Raw genomic sequence first — 15,512 nt, forward strand, 5'->3', positions numbered from 1 at the left:
TCTAAACCTTAAAAGAAAGTACCGGGGTAAACCTTTGTGATCTAATATTTGGTATTGGATTCTCAGACATGATACCAATGGATAAGCAATAAGGGAAAAATAGATAAATAGGACTTCATCAAAAGTCCTTTCATGTTCCAAACACACCATGAAGAAGGTAATCCACAGAACAGGAGAAAATATTTGCAAATCACACATCTGATAAAACACTTATAAAAAAGATATGCAAGTGGCCAATAAGCACATGAAAAGATGTTCAATGCCATTAGCCACCAGGGAAATGGAATTCAAAACCACAAAGAGATACCATTTTATATGTTTAGAATGGTTAAAATAAAAAAAGACAGATAATAACAAGTACTAGCAAAGATGTGAAGAAATTCCCTCATATTCTGCTGGTGGGAATGTAAAACGGTGCAGCTGTGCTGGAAAACAGTTTGGCAATTCCTCAAAAGGTTAAACATAGAATTAACATTTAATCCAGCACTTCCACTTCTAGTATATACCTGATAAATCAAAACATATGGCCTCATAACACGTGTCCACAAATGTTCACAGCAGCATTATTCACAACAGCCAACAAGTGGAAACCCAAGTGTCCATCAACTGATGAATGAATGGATAAACAAAATGTGGTATATCCATATAATATAATATTATTCGGCCTTGAAAAGAAATAGTATGTGCTACAGCACTGATAAACTATGAAAATATCTTGCCTAGTAAAAGAAGCCAGACACCAAGGGATCACATGTTACATGATGCTATTTATATGAAATGTCCATAATAGGTTGACTGTCAAGGGCTGGGAGGAATAAAGGGATGAAAGACAGCTAAAGAGAAAAGGGCTACTTTTTGGGATGATGAGGATGTTCTAAAATTGATTTGTGATGATAGTTGCATAACTGCAAATATAGTGAAAACCACTGACTTGTCCAACTTAAATGGGTAAATTTTACAGTATATAAACTACACCTCAAAAAAAAGGAAAAATGTATACATTATTAACCTTATGGGCAAAAGGCACCCACTGTCTCAAAAATGTGGGGCTGGTGATACTCCATGGAAGCTGTTACAGATCTGTAAATGGGCCTAAGTTCCCTCATCAAAGGTTTTCTTCTTGGCCCTGGACCAGAAAACAGGTCACCCCACCAGCCCCACTTGAAGGTTCACCTGGTTCCCTGCCATGTTTCAACAGACCCTATCATACACAGCTCAGAGGGAAAGTTTGCAAGTCAGGGTTGTCTGAGCTCACAGGGAGGGACCAGGTTGTAGTTAATCCAGGGCAACCCCGGAGTGTATGACCAGATGCAGCAGCTCTCATTCTGGGATGTGACACTCGGCAGGGTGCAGCAAAAGCCACCATCTACATTCTGGGAACAGTTGCTTCAGAGACATTTTTATGAAACAACTTCCCGGTTGGATTTTTAATCATTACCTCTGCACTCAGAGTCCCTGAACATGGGAAGGGGTCTGGTTTATCAGCATGAACCTAGAGTAGATGCAGTGGGCTCTGGGCTAGGGCCCTGACTCAGCATTCTACAGCTGCAGCTACAAAGGCTGGGTGCCACCTGCTGAAAACAAGTGATCATGTCGCCTCTATGAGCTGCATGTCTCATCTGCAGCTTGCTCCCTCCTCCCAGCCTGGCCAAGAGTCCAGGTCTAGGTCCTAGAGGTGACATGCTATGGGGGTGATGTGCCCAAAGCGGGGCTGCCTGACCCCATCAGGGTTCCTGACCACCTTGTAGGGAGACTGGATGTACACTAATCTCTCACTGTGTTTCTATGGACAGTCATTCAGGAGACCGGCACCATGCTGAGATTGGCAATGCTTTACTTTAACCCCATGAAAAGACGAACCCTCACAATGAAAAGGCCAATTACACCCAGCAGTGAATTTTGAGCTGCTTTGAAATGGGGCTGGTGCTCCTTCCTGCACCTGGGCAGGAGAAACTGAGAAAACCTGAGCCTATGTTAGAAGTGTTGCTGTTGTGAATGAAAACCAAGAATGGCCAAAGGGAACCTGCTCAGACTTCAGACAAAGGCTGAGTCACAGCGGTTGAGCCTCTCCTCCCCAGCCCTGCTTCCTGCCGGCCCTCTCTGGCATGTACCTTGAGCCACTGCTTCTCAGTCAGCGAGTCGCTATAGTCCACTTCCTTGCGGTGGCGGGAGCCACGGCCAAACATCTTCTCCTCTTCTTCCTCGCAGGTCAACCGTTCCACCTCAGCATCATCCTTGATGATCCACGAGGGAAGCTCGTCTTCCTCCATCAGGCGTGGCTTCCGCTTGGGGTTGCGGGCTTCCTCGCGCCTGCGGTCCAGGTCCATGCGCTGGGGAGGGAGGGAAGGGTACGGGGACAGAGGGAGACAGGTGTCAGCACAGGGAGAGCCGGCGGGACATTCAAGGGTCATGTGATCAGGGGTTGCTTCTATTCTTTGGAGACCAAGGCAGCAATGGTAGTTACACAGAAGCTCTGGGTATTGCTGTGACCAAGGAGGCTACTATGTCAGACCCTGGCTCTGTTTTCGAGGCAGAGAAAACTGGAAAGGATAGGAAGGTTGCAGAAGCAGGGTCAAAGTGGGGTGACAGCTTTAAGGCATAGCACTGACAAAAGATGCAAGGCCTGCTGGGGCCAAGAGCCCCAATTAATTCTATGCTTCCTACTCAGGAGCACGAGGTATTTGTGAACAAGGTCCTCGCCAGGCCCTTGGCTTTGGATAGTCTTAACACCCTCTGAAAGAGAGCTTCAAAGACAACAAATTCAGAGGACAGGCATTTGGGGACTGATGGTCACAAACGAGAAGGTGGCTGGGTATGTGTCCCACTACCTCTCTGGTACACTTAGGACATGGAAGAAAAGATGGATCAGCTAGGAGGCATTGTGGGACCATCTCTGGGACACCACCATCACTGAGAGTTTTTGCTCTATTTGAGGTCATCAGGGCGGGGCATGTCAACCCCTCCAGGCTCCCAGTTTCATGTAGGTGGAAAACTGAACTCTCTAAGGTGCGCAAGGTGGAAATGCCACCTCAACTCCCACCTGTGGTGCTTACCATAAACAGGTCAAACTCCTCTTCATGCCGGGCAATCATCTGATTCACGGTCTCATCATCGGGCACTTCGTCTTCTTCCTATAAGATTTCACACGATTAGTTTGAGGGCGGAGAGACCAGGGTGGGCAGTAGCCGGCCTCGGAGGCGAGCAGCGGCGTCCATGGGAAATGAGCTGGTGGTCCCAGTCCAGCTTCGGTGGATGGCGACCCACACAGCAGCGAGAGGCGCACACACACACACACACACACGCTCCGTGGGATCAGGGCCCTTGCTGGCCGTCTCAGCCGAGAAGCCGAGGATTGAATGGGCATGGAGACTGAACTACCCCTCTCACCTTTAGAGGTGGCTCCTCCAAGTCGGGGTTGACGCCCGCTGGCGGAGGGGCAGTGTGGGCGAAGCTGGCACTGCCGCTGCCCGTGCTGCAGTGTCTGCTCTGTGGATAAATAGAGGACTTCAGTCTCCAGGGCTGTCAATCCGGCGTCTTTCACCAGCAGTTTAGGGAAAAAAAACCACTTCAAAGAAAAAGCAAGTACTCATCCTCTTTCCTTTCAGCCCACACTCCCTTTACTCCAAAGGGATGCAAAAAAAAAAAAAAAAAAATTAAAAAAAAAAAAATGAGTGCAAAAAAGGTAAAAAAACAAAAACAAAAACAAAAACGAAAGCCGCTCATGCGTTCACCACTCACGCCGGGGAGGGGGTCAGGGCCGGCGCTGCCCTCACCTCGTCCTGCTCCTCATGCTCCAGGATAGCCTGCAGGAAGGCACGCCTCTCATGGCTGGAAGACTTCTGGTCAAACATGCCGGCCTGGATCACCTTCTGGTCGACGTTGAGCTTGTATTTGGCCGCAGCCAGAATCTTCTCCTCCACACTGTTGACTGTGCAGAGGCGGAGCACGCGCACCTCGTTTTGCTGCCCAATGCGGTGGGCTCTGTCCTGTGCTTGCAGGTCCTGGGGAAAATACGCTAGTTAGTCCTGAGCAAGCACTTTAGAGTTTTAAAGGGAGTTGACCTTGTGAAGCCACCGGGAAAGGCGGGGGCCTTCTGATTATTTTGTGCCTGCCTCCTGCCTGGCCTTTCTGCCAGCTACAACCAGCAGCTGCACGGCTAGTTCAGGTATAGGACGTGGAGCCTGTGCCAGGACAATTTCATTCTGAGTTCCTACAGAAGTGTCACTTTCTACCTTAGTGATAATCGAGAAATACATAAGAAAGCACAGTTTTGAAGGACAACCCCTGGGTGGTTACATTCCCAAGCAGCTTCTGTGACAGCTGCACAGATCCCCTCTCCTCTCTGTGCTCAGCATGACTGTATCAAGGTAAGGGTATGATTTACAGGATGGGGGTAAAGCTGGACAGCATGTTGGCAATGCCTGCTTTGGTTATGGACCCTAGCACTTCCTTGCTGTGCAAACTTCCTTGCTGAGCCCAACCTCTCTGAATCTCAGGATTCACTCTGTTGATACGAGCCCTCTCCGGCAATCGTGTGCACTAGAAGAGCAAATGGGCATTAGGTGCTCAGCCCAGTGCCAGGTGTGGAGCAAACTCCGATAAACTGATAGCCTTGACAGCCAACTCTATTCATATCATCACCCACAGCATAGAACCAGGAGAGCTCCCATGAAATCCTGTGCCAGGGGGCTGGTGTTGTGTGGGGCTAAACTCAAAATAAGCACCCAAAGGTGGTAGCAGAGGCCACACCTGGTTGGAAACAGGAGTGGTCTGTGTCCACTACTCAGCTCCTGGACAGGCCAGCACATTTCCTGGCAGGGCCAGCACTTGATGACAGCTTCCAGGCCCTGAGTACCTTCCAGTGTGACAGAGGGAGAACAGAGTTCCACGGGACTCTCTGCCTGTCTGCTGAGGAGAAGCACACCCCAATCACCTCTTGGGAAACTGATCAGTCATTAGGGTCCAGGCAGGCACTACTCCCCAAGCTGAAAGTAGGAAGGGATACTAACAAACACTCAGGGTATTCATCCATCAAACAAGCCATCATTTACACAGATAACGGGTGCTGCCAGGCTGTGGTAAGGGTATACTCACACCCCATCAGTGGGAGAAACCTGGGGAGCCTTCTGCAGGCCACTTGGGCAGAAGCAACTATATCATGAAGGGGACACACCTGTGGACAAAGCAATCCTCTCTTCAGGTTGACCTGGCTGGCGTTCTAAGAGAGGAATAATAGGGCTCCCTGAGAGGTACCAGTGGTCATGCCAAAAAATGAAAAAACCAGACACCTGATAACTGGACTGAGTTAAAAATCTCAGGGGCACCATATGCTGGGACAGCTGATTAATGGCTCGGTAGAGACCCAGTTTGCTCACACAGAGGCAAAACACAGCAGCTGTTAAAGGGAAGGGACACGTCCCAGAACATGCTGAATTTTTGTGAAAAACACACAGGTTAGATGCTGACACTCAGAGAAGAAAAGGATGAGCAGGAAAGGGGAAAAATGGACTCTACATTATTTTGAGTTATTGACATTTGCATTAAAAAAAATTTTATAATAGCCTTGGCCGGTTTGGCTCAGCAGTGAGAGCACTGGCCCGAGGACCAGAAAGGCCTGGGTTCAGTTCCCGCTGAGGGCATGTGCCTAAGTTGCAGTTTGTCCCTGGGCCCGGTTGGGTTCGTGTGGGTGAGGACGACTCAATGTGTCTTTCTTACATTGATGTTTCTCTCTCTCTCTTCCTCCCTCCCTCCCACTCTATCTCAAGATAAATGAAAAAAATGTCCTCAGGTAAGGATAAAAAAAATATGCGTGTGTGTGTGTGTGTGTGTGTATATAAAACAAAACACATAAAAAAGTTAAATACTTAAAAACTATTGTATCTATAAAACACCACGTCTTTGTATCTACTGGCATGTGCACCCATGGAATATATATGGGTAAGAAACCGAGCAGCAATACACAAAGTGTATAAAATATGCCCCAATGTTGTTTTATACAAGCACATGTGAGAGTGCTCGCTCGAAGCACAGCCTAGAAGGACCTGCATCACTAAAACAGAGACGATTACTGCCAGCTGATACCATTGGAGCCTTTTCCATTTTCTTTCCACATTTGTGTGTATTAATACTAAGAGTCTTTTTATACATATAAAACATGGAATATATTTTTATCACAATCAGAACAAAAAACTATTTTTGGTTTGAGAAACAGGGAAAGAAATACTCTCTGGGCTTCTCTCGGAAGGCCTCAGGAGCGGTAGGTGCTGCTACTGCTGCTGCTCCCGGGCCTGGGAGATGTCAATGGGAACAGCAGCTTCCATGACGGTGGGCAGTCTCCTGGAGGCCTCAAGCCTCTCCCCCAAGGGTGCCAGCGGCTTTTACCTGGTGGGGGTTCCAGTCACTGTCAAAAATGATCACAGTGTCAGCCGACTGGAGGTTCAGGCCAAGCCCCCCAGCCCGGGTGCTGAGCAGAAAGATGAAGTACTCGGAGCCAGGCTCATTGAAGGTTTTCAGCAGCATGCCCCGATCCTCCGCTTTTGTGGTTCCTGTTGGGTTTGAGAAGAACGATGTTAGTGGAGGGGGGTGGGGAGGAAGGTGGTAGCAATGAAACAGAGGAACATGTGCTTTGGTGAACAGAGATTGCATCCACATGTGGCCCACTGGGGCCACCTGAGCCACAGCCACACTCATTCAACTCATGGCCCTGAGCCGCAATTAGTGAGTGCCTCAAATTTAAAGAGACACTACTGAATGACATTCTTCCCACCCCAGATGGTGAGAATGAGCCCCATGGGATGGCTGTGCCTCCTCTATATAAAACAGGGATGCTCCAATAACTAGACCAGGTAGGGGCTGAAAACCAGTAAACACCGAGGCAACAAGGGCTCCCTGTCAGTGCTGTTATTACCATCAGCCCCTGTCTACCCAGCTAATGCCAGTAACACAGTACCTCCAAAACAAGTAACTGGCCAGAGGCCAAGAGCCTGTTCTCAATCCTATTGCAATGGGATTTCTTGGTTCAGAGAGAATCGCGTTCAGGCAAGCACACAGGTGCCTTATATCAGGGACTCACTTCCCTCTGGGTAGGACAGGCTTCTGAGAGTTACAGGGACTCTCAGGCAATGTTCCAGGACAAGATCCTCAGCATCATGAGTGTCAGAAGGGTGTCTGAGCTCTTCAGGTTACTACCAGCTCAAAGCAGAGGTGCCTTGAAAAATTCAGGAGTCATTTTTGGTGATGAAACAAAAACTGAACACTTCCTGCCACTCACCTACACATCCCAATGAACAGTGCAAAGGCCTACTGCCCAATGGAGCCTGGGTTCTAGGTGTACCCAAGGATGCAACAAATCTGAGGAGGGGCTAAGGCCTCAAGTAAAGCAGGGGCAGGCCCAGGAGGGACCACCTCCTCAGGTGCCTGGCCTGCACCCTTACTCTTACCACTTTGATAGTAGAAGGTTCCACTTTTCACAATGTGTCACCGAGCCTCCCTCTTCCTTTCTTTACCAGAATTTTTACATAGGTGGCAGTGACCATGACAGTTACTAGGGATGAACCATGCCTACCCCACAAAATTCTCATCTTCATGAAACTAACTCTTGTTGCGAAAGAAAGGGGAAGAAAGAACAGGAGATGGAAACACACTTTCCAAATACCATGTAGTCTCTCCCCTGGGAGGGGATTGGGATGGTGACACAGAAAAAAACTGGCCCTCCCAAAGGATGGAGCAGCTGGAGAGACCAAGGTGAGACATATGATCAGTTTATGCTTTTAAAAGTTGCCCTGGACAGAATTCCAAGAATGGGCTAAGGAAGGCAAGATTCAGGGCAGGTTCTGGATGGAGGAAGGAAAGGATCAGACTGACAGATAATCATCCCAGTAACCACAGGTCTGTGGTCTGGGAAACCACATTTCACAAGATGCACAGTGAAAGACAAAATGGGGCACAGTGGTTTGGTTGTCCGGCCATGGAGATGGACTTAGTTGTGGACGAATGAAGAAATCTATTTAACCATGTTCATCCCATTGGCTCCCAAGTTCTTTTTTCTCATGAACCCCATTCATTCCTGATACCTGACAGAGGATGGGGACTCCCTCTAGGGCCTCCCTGACCAGCTGATATGTCATATCACATGTCCTGCATGCTGTCAGCATCTCACTCAGCCCACTCCTGCCCTGAGCTCCTGAGTGGTGGAAAAAAGGCAGGAATGCAGGACTTCTGATAGTACAGGGGCACAGCCCAGTGCTGTTCCCAGTGGGTACTGCTGCTCTTACCCCTACAGCATTTGTTCGCTGTGTTCCCTCTCCCACTAACAGTGCTCAAGGTTCCAGCAGGAACAAGCCTGAATCCAGCTCCAGGCTTGACCAGTGATAGCCCCACAGACACCTGGGCAGTGGAGAGATGGGCATGTGGCTCACAGCAGCCTAATGAAAGCCAGTCCCTGGACCTCTAGGAAAAAATGGACTGCCTCTCTGCTGGGATACTGAGCAGGTAGAAGGGAACCCTGTAAAGGACACCCAAGAACAAAGGAGCCACGAGCTCAGAAAAACCCTTCCAACATCATCTGGACACCTGGATCCAGCTGTGCCTAAAGCAGGACAATACTTGGAGTTCTGTTATGTGAGTCTAACAAGGCCTTTTCCATTATGCACACAGGATATGGGTTTCTGTCACTTCCAACCAAAACAGGACTGCTGGGTACCCCATAACAATGTTGTAATGCCAAGCTCAGCTACTCCCTCAGGCCATGGGCTCTGATCCAGCAAAAACGCTTCCAGAGCCCTCCCTCCCAGTTCCGAAAGGCTGTATAACTGAGCACACTATTACACTCACCCCATCAGTACACCTCAAGTCTCTGGGCCTAACCCTGCCCTTCAAGGGAGAGGGTATGCTGGCTAGAGCTCTGCCAGCAGTGGATAATGAGACCCCTTAACAAATGTCTCTCAAACATACTCACCATCAAGCCTGAGGTATTTAAAGCCGCGATACGCAAAATAATCTTCCATGATCGTCATGAGGGAGGTCATCTGACAGAAGAGTAGCACTTTATGGTTGGTGGCACGAAGTTTGGGCAAAATTCTATCAAGGAGTTCAAATTTCCCTGAGGCTCGGTATAGGTCCAGCCTGGTGAGTGGAAGGAGGAAGGAAGGATACACACAATGTTAACAACAGCACCTAGCAGATAGGCAAAGGAGGAGGCACAGTCCCATTTCCAGGCCGACCTGAACCAGCCTACTTCATATGCAATTTGGATAAAAAATACACCTCAGCCTACATGATGACCAGGCTGGTCATCAGGGTCAAGGGCACAGAAGTGGCTTCGTAGGCAGACTCCTCTACCCCCATAAAAATTCAGCAAAGCCATTTCACCCTAACTAAAATAAACGCAGGCCATTCTTGGTCAAGGGTGACCATGTATGTAATCATTGTCCAACTTGGATACTTGCAGGAGTGAAAAGAGATGCTATTAGTAATTGCTGCAGCAACGTCTCCACTTTGTTAAAGAACCAGGAGCAATAGCTCACACTGACGAGTGCCCACACCAAACCACACACAGTGCTAAAGGCCAACACAGCACCTCTCAGTCTATTCAGTCTACAATCCTCAGTTTACGGATGTGGAAACTGAGGGGTGGGGGTAGTGCAACACGGTTGCTACTGTACCAGGGCCAGGACTCAAACCTACATCTGTGGGACTTCATTATGCAATTTGGAATAAAAAATACACCTCACAACTTTTTGCCCTTTGATGTGGTGCCTCTGCTCTTAGAACTGGCTTTGTATCCCAGAGAAATGATAGTGGCTTTAGCTATGAGAATGTTTGTAGCAAGGCTGTTGGCAATGGTGAATTCTGGGTGCAGCTTCTATGTTGAACACGAGGAGCTTAATGAAGCCTGGGCTGCACTTTGTAAACAATGCTAGAGAAAACACACCTATGGCAAAGTGGGCAGCACACTGTACAGAGGATCTCTCTGTTGGCAGACAGAGTTTAGGCTCAGAGTGGTGAAGAAAGCTGGCAAGGTTCACAGTGCCTTGAGGGAGGTGGCAGAGCAGGTCCTGGAAACCAGGTCAGCCTTAGAAATTCAGTCTTTTGGGATTAATGGTGGACAACTCTAACATGTAGAGAACTTTTATTTTCTCCTTTGAGTTTGTCTTTATTTTCTAACTTTTCTGCCATGAACACAGTGCCTTTGAAATCAGAACAATGTTAACAATAGCAATAGAACAAATAAAACATGTGAGAAACACCACCACATGGCCCACCTGCCCACCCCACTAGCTGGGAAGCTTCTCACCCTTGGACAATGCCGCCGGTAAACCCCAGATGCTCAGAAAAGGACTCCTGCAATGGAATAAGAAATAATTCAGTTGAGGGGGGTGTGCAGAAACAGGCTGCCCGGTGCCATGCCTCTGATCCTTCACACTAGTGCTCAGTGACTGCCCACAGTGGTTCTGAGGACACACACAGACGTCAAACACAGCATTTCTATCCCACCCACGTCCCTTCCCTCAGAAGGAAAGTAAGTCACGATATACTACCACCAAAATGAGCACACAAGGACAGTGTGTGCGGGAGACCATCATGGGAGTGCTAAAATGGAATCCCAGGGGCATCAGGGGTATTCCAACCCTGAAATGTTATGCCAAAAAAACACGAACATATGTGTGCTTTTCAGAAGCCAAGAATCCAAATTCTCAAAGGGCATCACTGCCCTAAAAGTTATGACCTAGTGACTTCATGAAGAGAAAAGCTGATATGAGTCGATGCAAAGACCCAGGATGGCCCCACATGTCACCGAGTGGGAAATGCTACCACGTCAATGAACAGAGGCAGTGTGACCCCACCAGGTGGAAAACAGGTCATAGAAGGGTTTCCTAATACTTTGTGGTTATCTGAGCATGGGATTTCAGGGGCTTCCATTTCAATCACACATTTTCCTATACTGTTAGGGTTATTTCCGACAAGCACTTGCAAACAGAAAGCCAACAGAGACTAATGTACAGGCAATGCCTATTCAAAATATTATATATTTTTTTAAGTTGTCAGGGAAAAGCAACGTAGCTCTGCCTAGGGGCTCAGCAGTGCCTACTGTTCCAGGTGATGGGCGCTCAGGGCAGGGCCAGGGCTGAGCATAAGGGGACTTCACCTCAATGTGCTGGAACATGTATGGGTGGTTGCAGATCTTCCTTAGCTGCATAATGGTGTTCATCAGGGTCTTGGTGCCACCTTTGCCCTGCAGAGGAAGAAGAGAGTCTCTCAAATCGGATCTTGTCCTGGGGTGGGATAGGATGGGTGGTGGAAAGAGGACTGTGGAAGGAGAAGCTTTAGGGACAGGTATGGCTTGTAGCAGAGAAATCAAGTGAGGAGCTGGTTCCTGTGAGGGCTGAGAGGCTTGAAACCAGCTCTCGGGGGAGCAGACTGGCGCACTGGAGGGGTGGAAGGTAGAGAGGAAGGGAAATAAGACTGACAGAGCTGAGGGTAAATCACAAATGCTTTTCAAGACCAGCTTCATTCTGGGCATTGTGGCAAATTCCTGAGGGCTACAGCCAGATGGCCATGAGAATAACTCTGGCTATAGGGTGAAGGAAAGATTCTGGGTGAATGGTGCTGTGGGACAGAAGTAAACCAGGAAACATGCTGCCATAGCTCAGGTAAAAAAGGGCCTAAACAAAACATCCAGAGGATGAAATGGGGAGGCAGGGCTAAGTTTGAGGCACTGAGTGCAGAATCAAGAGACCTGGAAGGATAATTTCTATTTTGGTGAGGGGAGCTGGGGGAGGAGGGCAATGGGACCTCAGAGAGATCCCAGAATTCAGTAGCCACCCAGCCCCCACTCTTCTCCACTGTAACACTCCCCCAATGTCTCTTGCTAACTAGGTGAAGGGGCTAAGGGGTCATGGCTGTTGGGTCAGCATTTTCCCAGCTGGGAAGGTAGGGCTCACTAAAACATTCTAATTCTGTGGGAGTTAGTGATGGACCCTATGCTGCAACTGTCACACCTGTGGTGGTGAACATTTCCTCAACAAAGAGGACACCAGACAACAGCTGACTTTGGAGGGTCCTGGGGAACTAAGTATACTCCAAAATGACCCATGAACCTCTGCTCCCAAAGCCTTACTGACTGAGCCCATTCATACCAGCTATGACTTAAACCATAGCTCTGCAATACCCTGGGAATCACCAGATCGGGCCTTGACCACAACAATAAGCTCCAAGGAGATAGAAGACCCACTGGTTACAGTGTACTCAAGCCCCACATACTTGGCTGACTTGAACCCACCCGCCTTGGACACCTAGGTGGGGAAGTGGGGAAGTGGGGCCTGGGCCAACCTTCTTGTCCTTCTCGGAGCCATCGGTCAGCAGCACCCCCTTAGCCTGCATATGCCGGTACAGCACACGCTGCAGGGCAGACATGTCGCACTTGATGACGTACTCCACCTGCAAGGGGCACACAGTGCCATCAGTGGGGGCCCAGGGGCCCTGAGCCTAATCCTCAACTTGGGCCCATTTATCTCTGAGGCAGGACATCTCTTGGCAGCATCGTGGGCCCTGGTAATGTATGCTCTGATCAAGGCACACAGGGGTGATGGTGAACAGCACCAACAACTGGGGGCATAAGGAAGTTATGGACTGCGGTGGATGCACCAGGGCAAAGAAACATGGAAGGGGAGTCCTGGGCTGCTCTTACCCCCATAGCATCTGCTTCCCTCCATTTCCTACTGCTCAAGGTTCCAGCAGGAACAAGCCCAATGCCAGTTCCAGACCGGATCAGTGATAGCTCCATAGCCACCTGGGCAATGGAGAGATGGGCACATGGCTCACAGCAACCTAATGAGAGCCAGCCCCTGGACCTCTGGGTAATGATGGGCTGACTCTCTGCTGGGAAAACATGTTGCCACCTTCCTAAGGCCTCTCCATAGCTGGCCAGAAAACAAAGGGCAAGTATGACTGGAGGAATAACTATGGCCAGGAACCCCCAGCGGGGAGGAGAGTGAGCCCTGGGGCAACTATGGTACTGGTTCCCTGAGCAATAATTCAGGGCCATCTCTTGGTAGGAAGCAGCCCAACCCTGAGAGCCTATGGCTTCCAAGCTCTTATAACATGGTCGGGCAGGCCCTGCCCAGGTATCAGGCCCACTGACAACAGGGGGGATTCCAAATTCTAACCTCACACTCCTGCCTTCCACTTTAGTGATCCAGAGGGAATGACTGGCTATGCCCAGGACAGACTGACCCTAGAATATCAGGGTAAGGTCAGGACCATTAACCACAGGCCTGGGGCTACAGGAGAGACATATGACGAGGCCCACCCTGGGGAAGCCTCGCACGATGCTGCCCTGTGGTTTTTTTCTACTTGATATCCTCATGTTACCTTTTCGGGCAACTGAGCCTCAACCTCCTTCTTCAGCCGCCGGAGCAGGAAGGGCCGTAGCACTTTGTGGAGACGACGAATGATGAGGATGGTCTCCTCCTCGTTCAGGTCCACCTGGCACACCATGAGACATGTAAATCAAGTGTTACTTCCAAAGGTGTGGGGGTGGGTAGGAAAACGGGGAGAGGTACACAGGGTCATCTGGAGGCACCCTGTACCCTGTCCCTCTTTCCAGACTGACTTCTGCTTTATGGGACTTGTCAAGACATCCTCTTCCTTTGGAAAATAGCAAGAATCTGGGTCCTTTCACAGAAATGTCAGAACGTGGAACCAAAGGCCCCAGGACATCAGATTCCATAAGCCTTATGAAGAGAAGCACAGCAGCACACAGTGTTGTTTCCCCAAAGTAATACAAACTGGTGGGCTTTGAAACTCGCCAGCACATCCAAATGAAAACTAAGTGGCACCGTGGGGGCCACATTCAGAAAATACTTGGTGTAAACTAGATGATTCTCATGGAGGGCTCTACCACTGGCAGCCCTATATCCACTCTCATTTCAGGTGAAATGGGACAAAGGGAAATAAATACTGTTCTGCCAGGGGGACTGCTACTCTGAGAAAAAGTTAAATTAAAAATTTTTTTTTTAAAAGTGAAAAATAAGCCAGGCTGGTGTGGCTCAGTTGATTGGAATATCATCCCATACACCAAAGGGAGGCGGGTTCAATACCCAGTTAGGGCACACAACCAGGTTGTGCTTTCAACCCCCAGGCAATGCTTCTGTCTCACATAGATGTTTCTTCCTCTAAAATCAATTTAAACAATAATAAAAAACAACATACTTTAAAAAAAAGTAAAAAGACGACACTAAATTCTTGTCTGGGTCCCCTAAAAAAAAACTCTTGGCAAAGGTTTTAATCAACTTGAAAATAAATGAAACCGGAGCATTTGATCCTCAGCTGTTAGGATGGGGGGTCCTGGGACTTGTGGAAAGCTCTCAGTTTCTCCTTCAGAAAGGCTTCAGGCTAAGCTAGTGCCAAGGAGGGGGGTACCTCGTAGATGATGCTGGCAAAGACCCCTCTATACACATGGTGTGGTGGCCCCAGCTGTCCTCTGTCCTGCACCTGTCTAAGAAAAACCTCATAATCGGGAACTAGAGGGCAGTGACACTCCTCATTAGCCTCTGCAGTTGTACCTACTTCCTCAGTTGCCAGGCTCTGGTGGCTTAACTGCCTTCAATGGAAATGCAGCTGGCCTCGCAGACACAGCTAAAACCCCAATAGCATCACAGCTCATTCTGAAGCCAGCTTGGGGAGTTCATCAAATGGTGAAGATCTGGCCCCTGAGAGCCTGCATGCCACAGTCTGGTTTTCAGATCGACAATGCCACCCATGGCCACACAGACCTTGAGATACACTGGCCAAAGTGCTCTTTCAAAACAAAGTACATGGTATCTAACCATGTTGCTTCTGTGAATGAAAACTTCCAAGCTTTCCACTGCCCTTAGGGTAAAACCTAAACTCTTTTTGTTTTATCCTCACCCGAGGACATTCTTTTGCATTTATCTTCAGATAGAGCGGGAGGGAGAGGGGGGGAAGAGAGAGAGAGAAACATCGATGTGAGAGAGACACACCGAGTGGTTGCCACCCACATGACCCCAACCAGGGCCAGGGACAAACTGCAACCGAGGTACGTGCCCTTAGTGGGAACTAAATCCAGGACTCTCTGGTCCACAGGCCGATGCTCTAACTGCTGAGCCAAATTGGACAGGGCAAACCTAAACTCTTTAAAGAGACCAACAGGCCTCTTGGGTCCTCCACCTGCACCTGCACACCCTTGCTCTGGTCCCACAGCTGCCTCAAGGCCAAATTCTTCATGTATCCTCTCTGTCTGGGGTGCAGGGTCAGGGAAAACCTGGTTGTCTCCCCTGAGTTCACCTCCTCAATCACTGCTCTTCTCTGGGGCTCTCATGGCTCCTCCAACCTCAGGGACAAGGCTACCTTGTTCCATGAAGACATGAACTTCAGCCCTGGCCAGTTTTGCTCAGCGGTTAGAGTGTCAGCCCATGGACCAATGAGTCACTGGTTTGATTCCAGTCAAGGGCACTTATCTCAGTTGCAATATGTCCCCGGCCCTGGTTGGG

At 49.1% G+C, this 15,512-nt stretch overlaps 1 protein-coding gene across 5 annotated transcripts in view; it reads right to left on the reverse strand.

The window, feature by feature from the left end:
• The window catches only part of SMARCA4 (SWI/SNF related, matrix associated, actin dependent regulator of chromatin, subfamily a, member 4), an 88,725-nt gene that overhangs the window by 21,390 nt on the left and 51,823 nt on the right, over nt 1–15,512 (reverse strand). For 3 of the 5 annotated variants that reach the window (XM_036242088.1, XM_036242089.1, XM_036242090.1), the window contains exons 20-29: nt 13,372–13,485; nt 12,331–12,438; nt 11,147–11,233; nt 10,295–10,341; nt 8,957–9,123; nt 6,382–6,545; nt 3,774–4,001; nt 3,388–3,486; nt 3,054–3,131; nt 2,112–2,330 (exon numbers count right to left, since the gene is read on the reverse strand). In XM_036242088.1, the coding sequence (XP_036097981.1) occupies nt 2,112–2,330; nt 3,054–3,131; nt 3,388–3,486; nt 3,774–4,001; nt 6,382–6,545; nt 8,957–9,123; nt 10,295–10,341; nt 11,147–11,233; nt 12,331–12,438; nt 13,372–13,485 (1,311 nt within the window). The remainder of the gene's footprint in view (nt 1–2,111; nt 2,331–3,053; nt 3,132–3,387; nt 3,487–3,773; nt 4,002–6,381; nt 6,546–8,956; nt 9,124–10,294; nt 10,342–11,146; nt 11,234–12,330; nt 12,439–13,371; nt 13,486–15,512) is intronic. The other 2 variants (XM_036242092.1, XM_036242091.1) reach the window with 1 other exon arrangement.

This window comes from Molossus molossus, unplaced genomic scaffold (assembly GCF_014108415.1).
Source record: "Molossus molossus isolate mMolMol1 unplaced genomic scaffold, mMolMol1.p scaffold_m16_p_4, whole genome shotgun sequence".
NCBI lineage: Eukaryota > Metazoa > Chordata > Mammalia > Chiroptera > Molossidae > Molossus > Molossus molossus.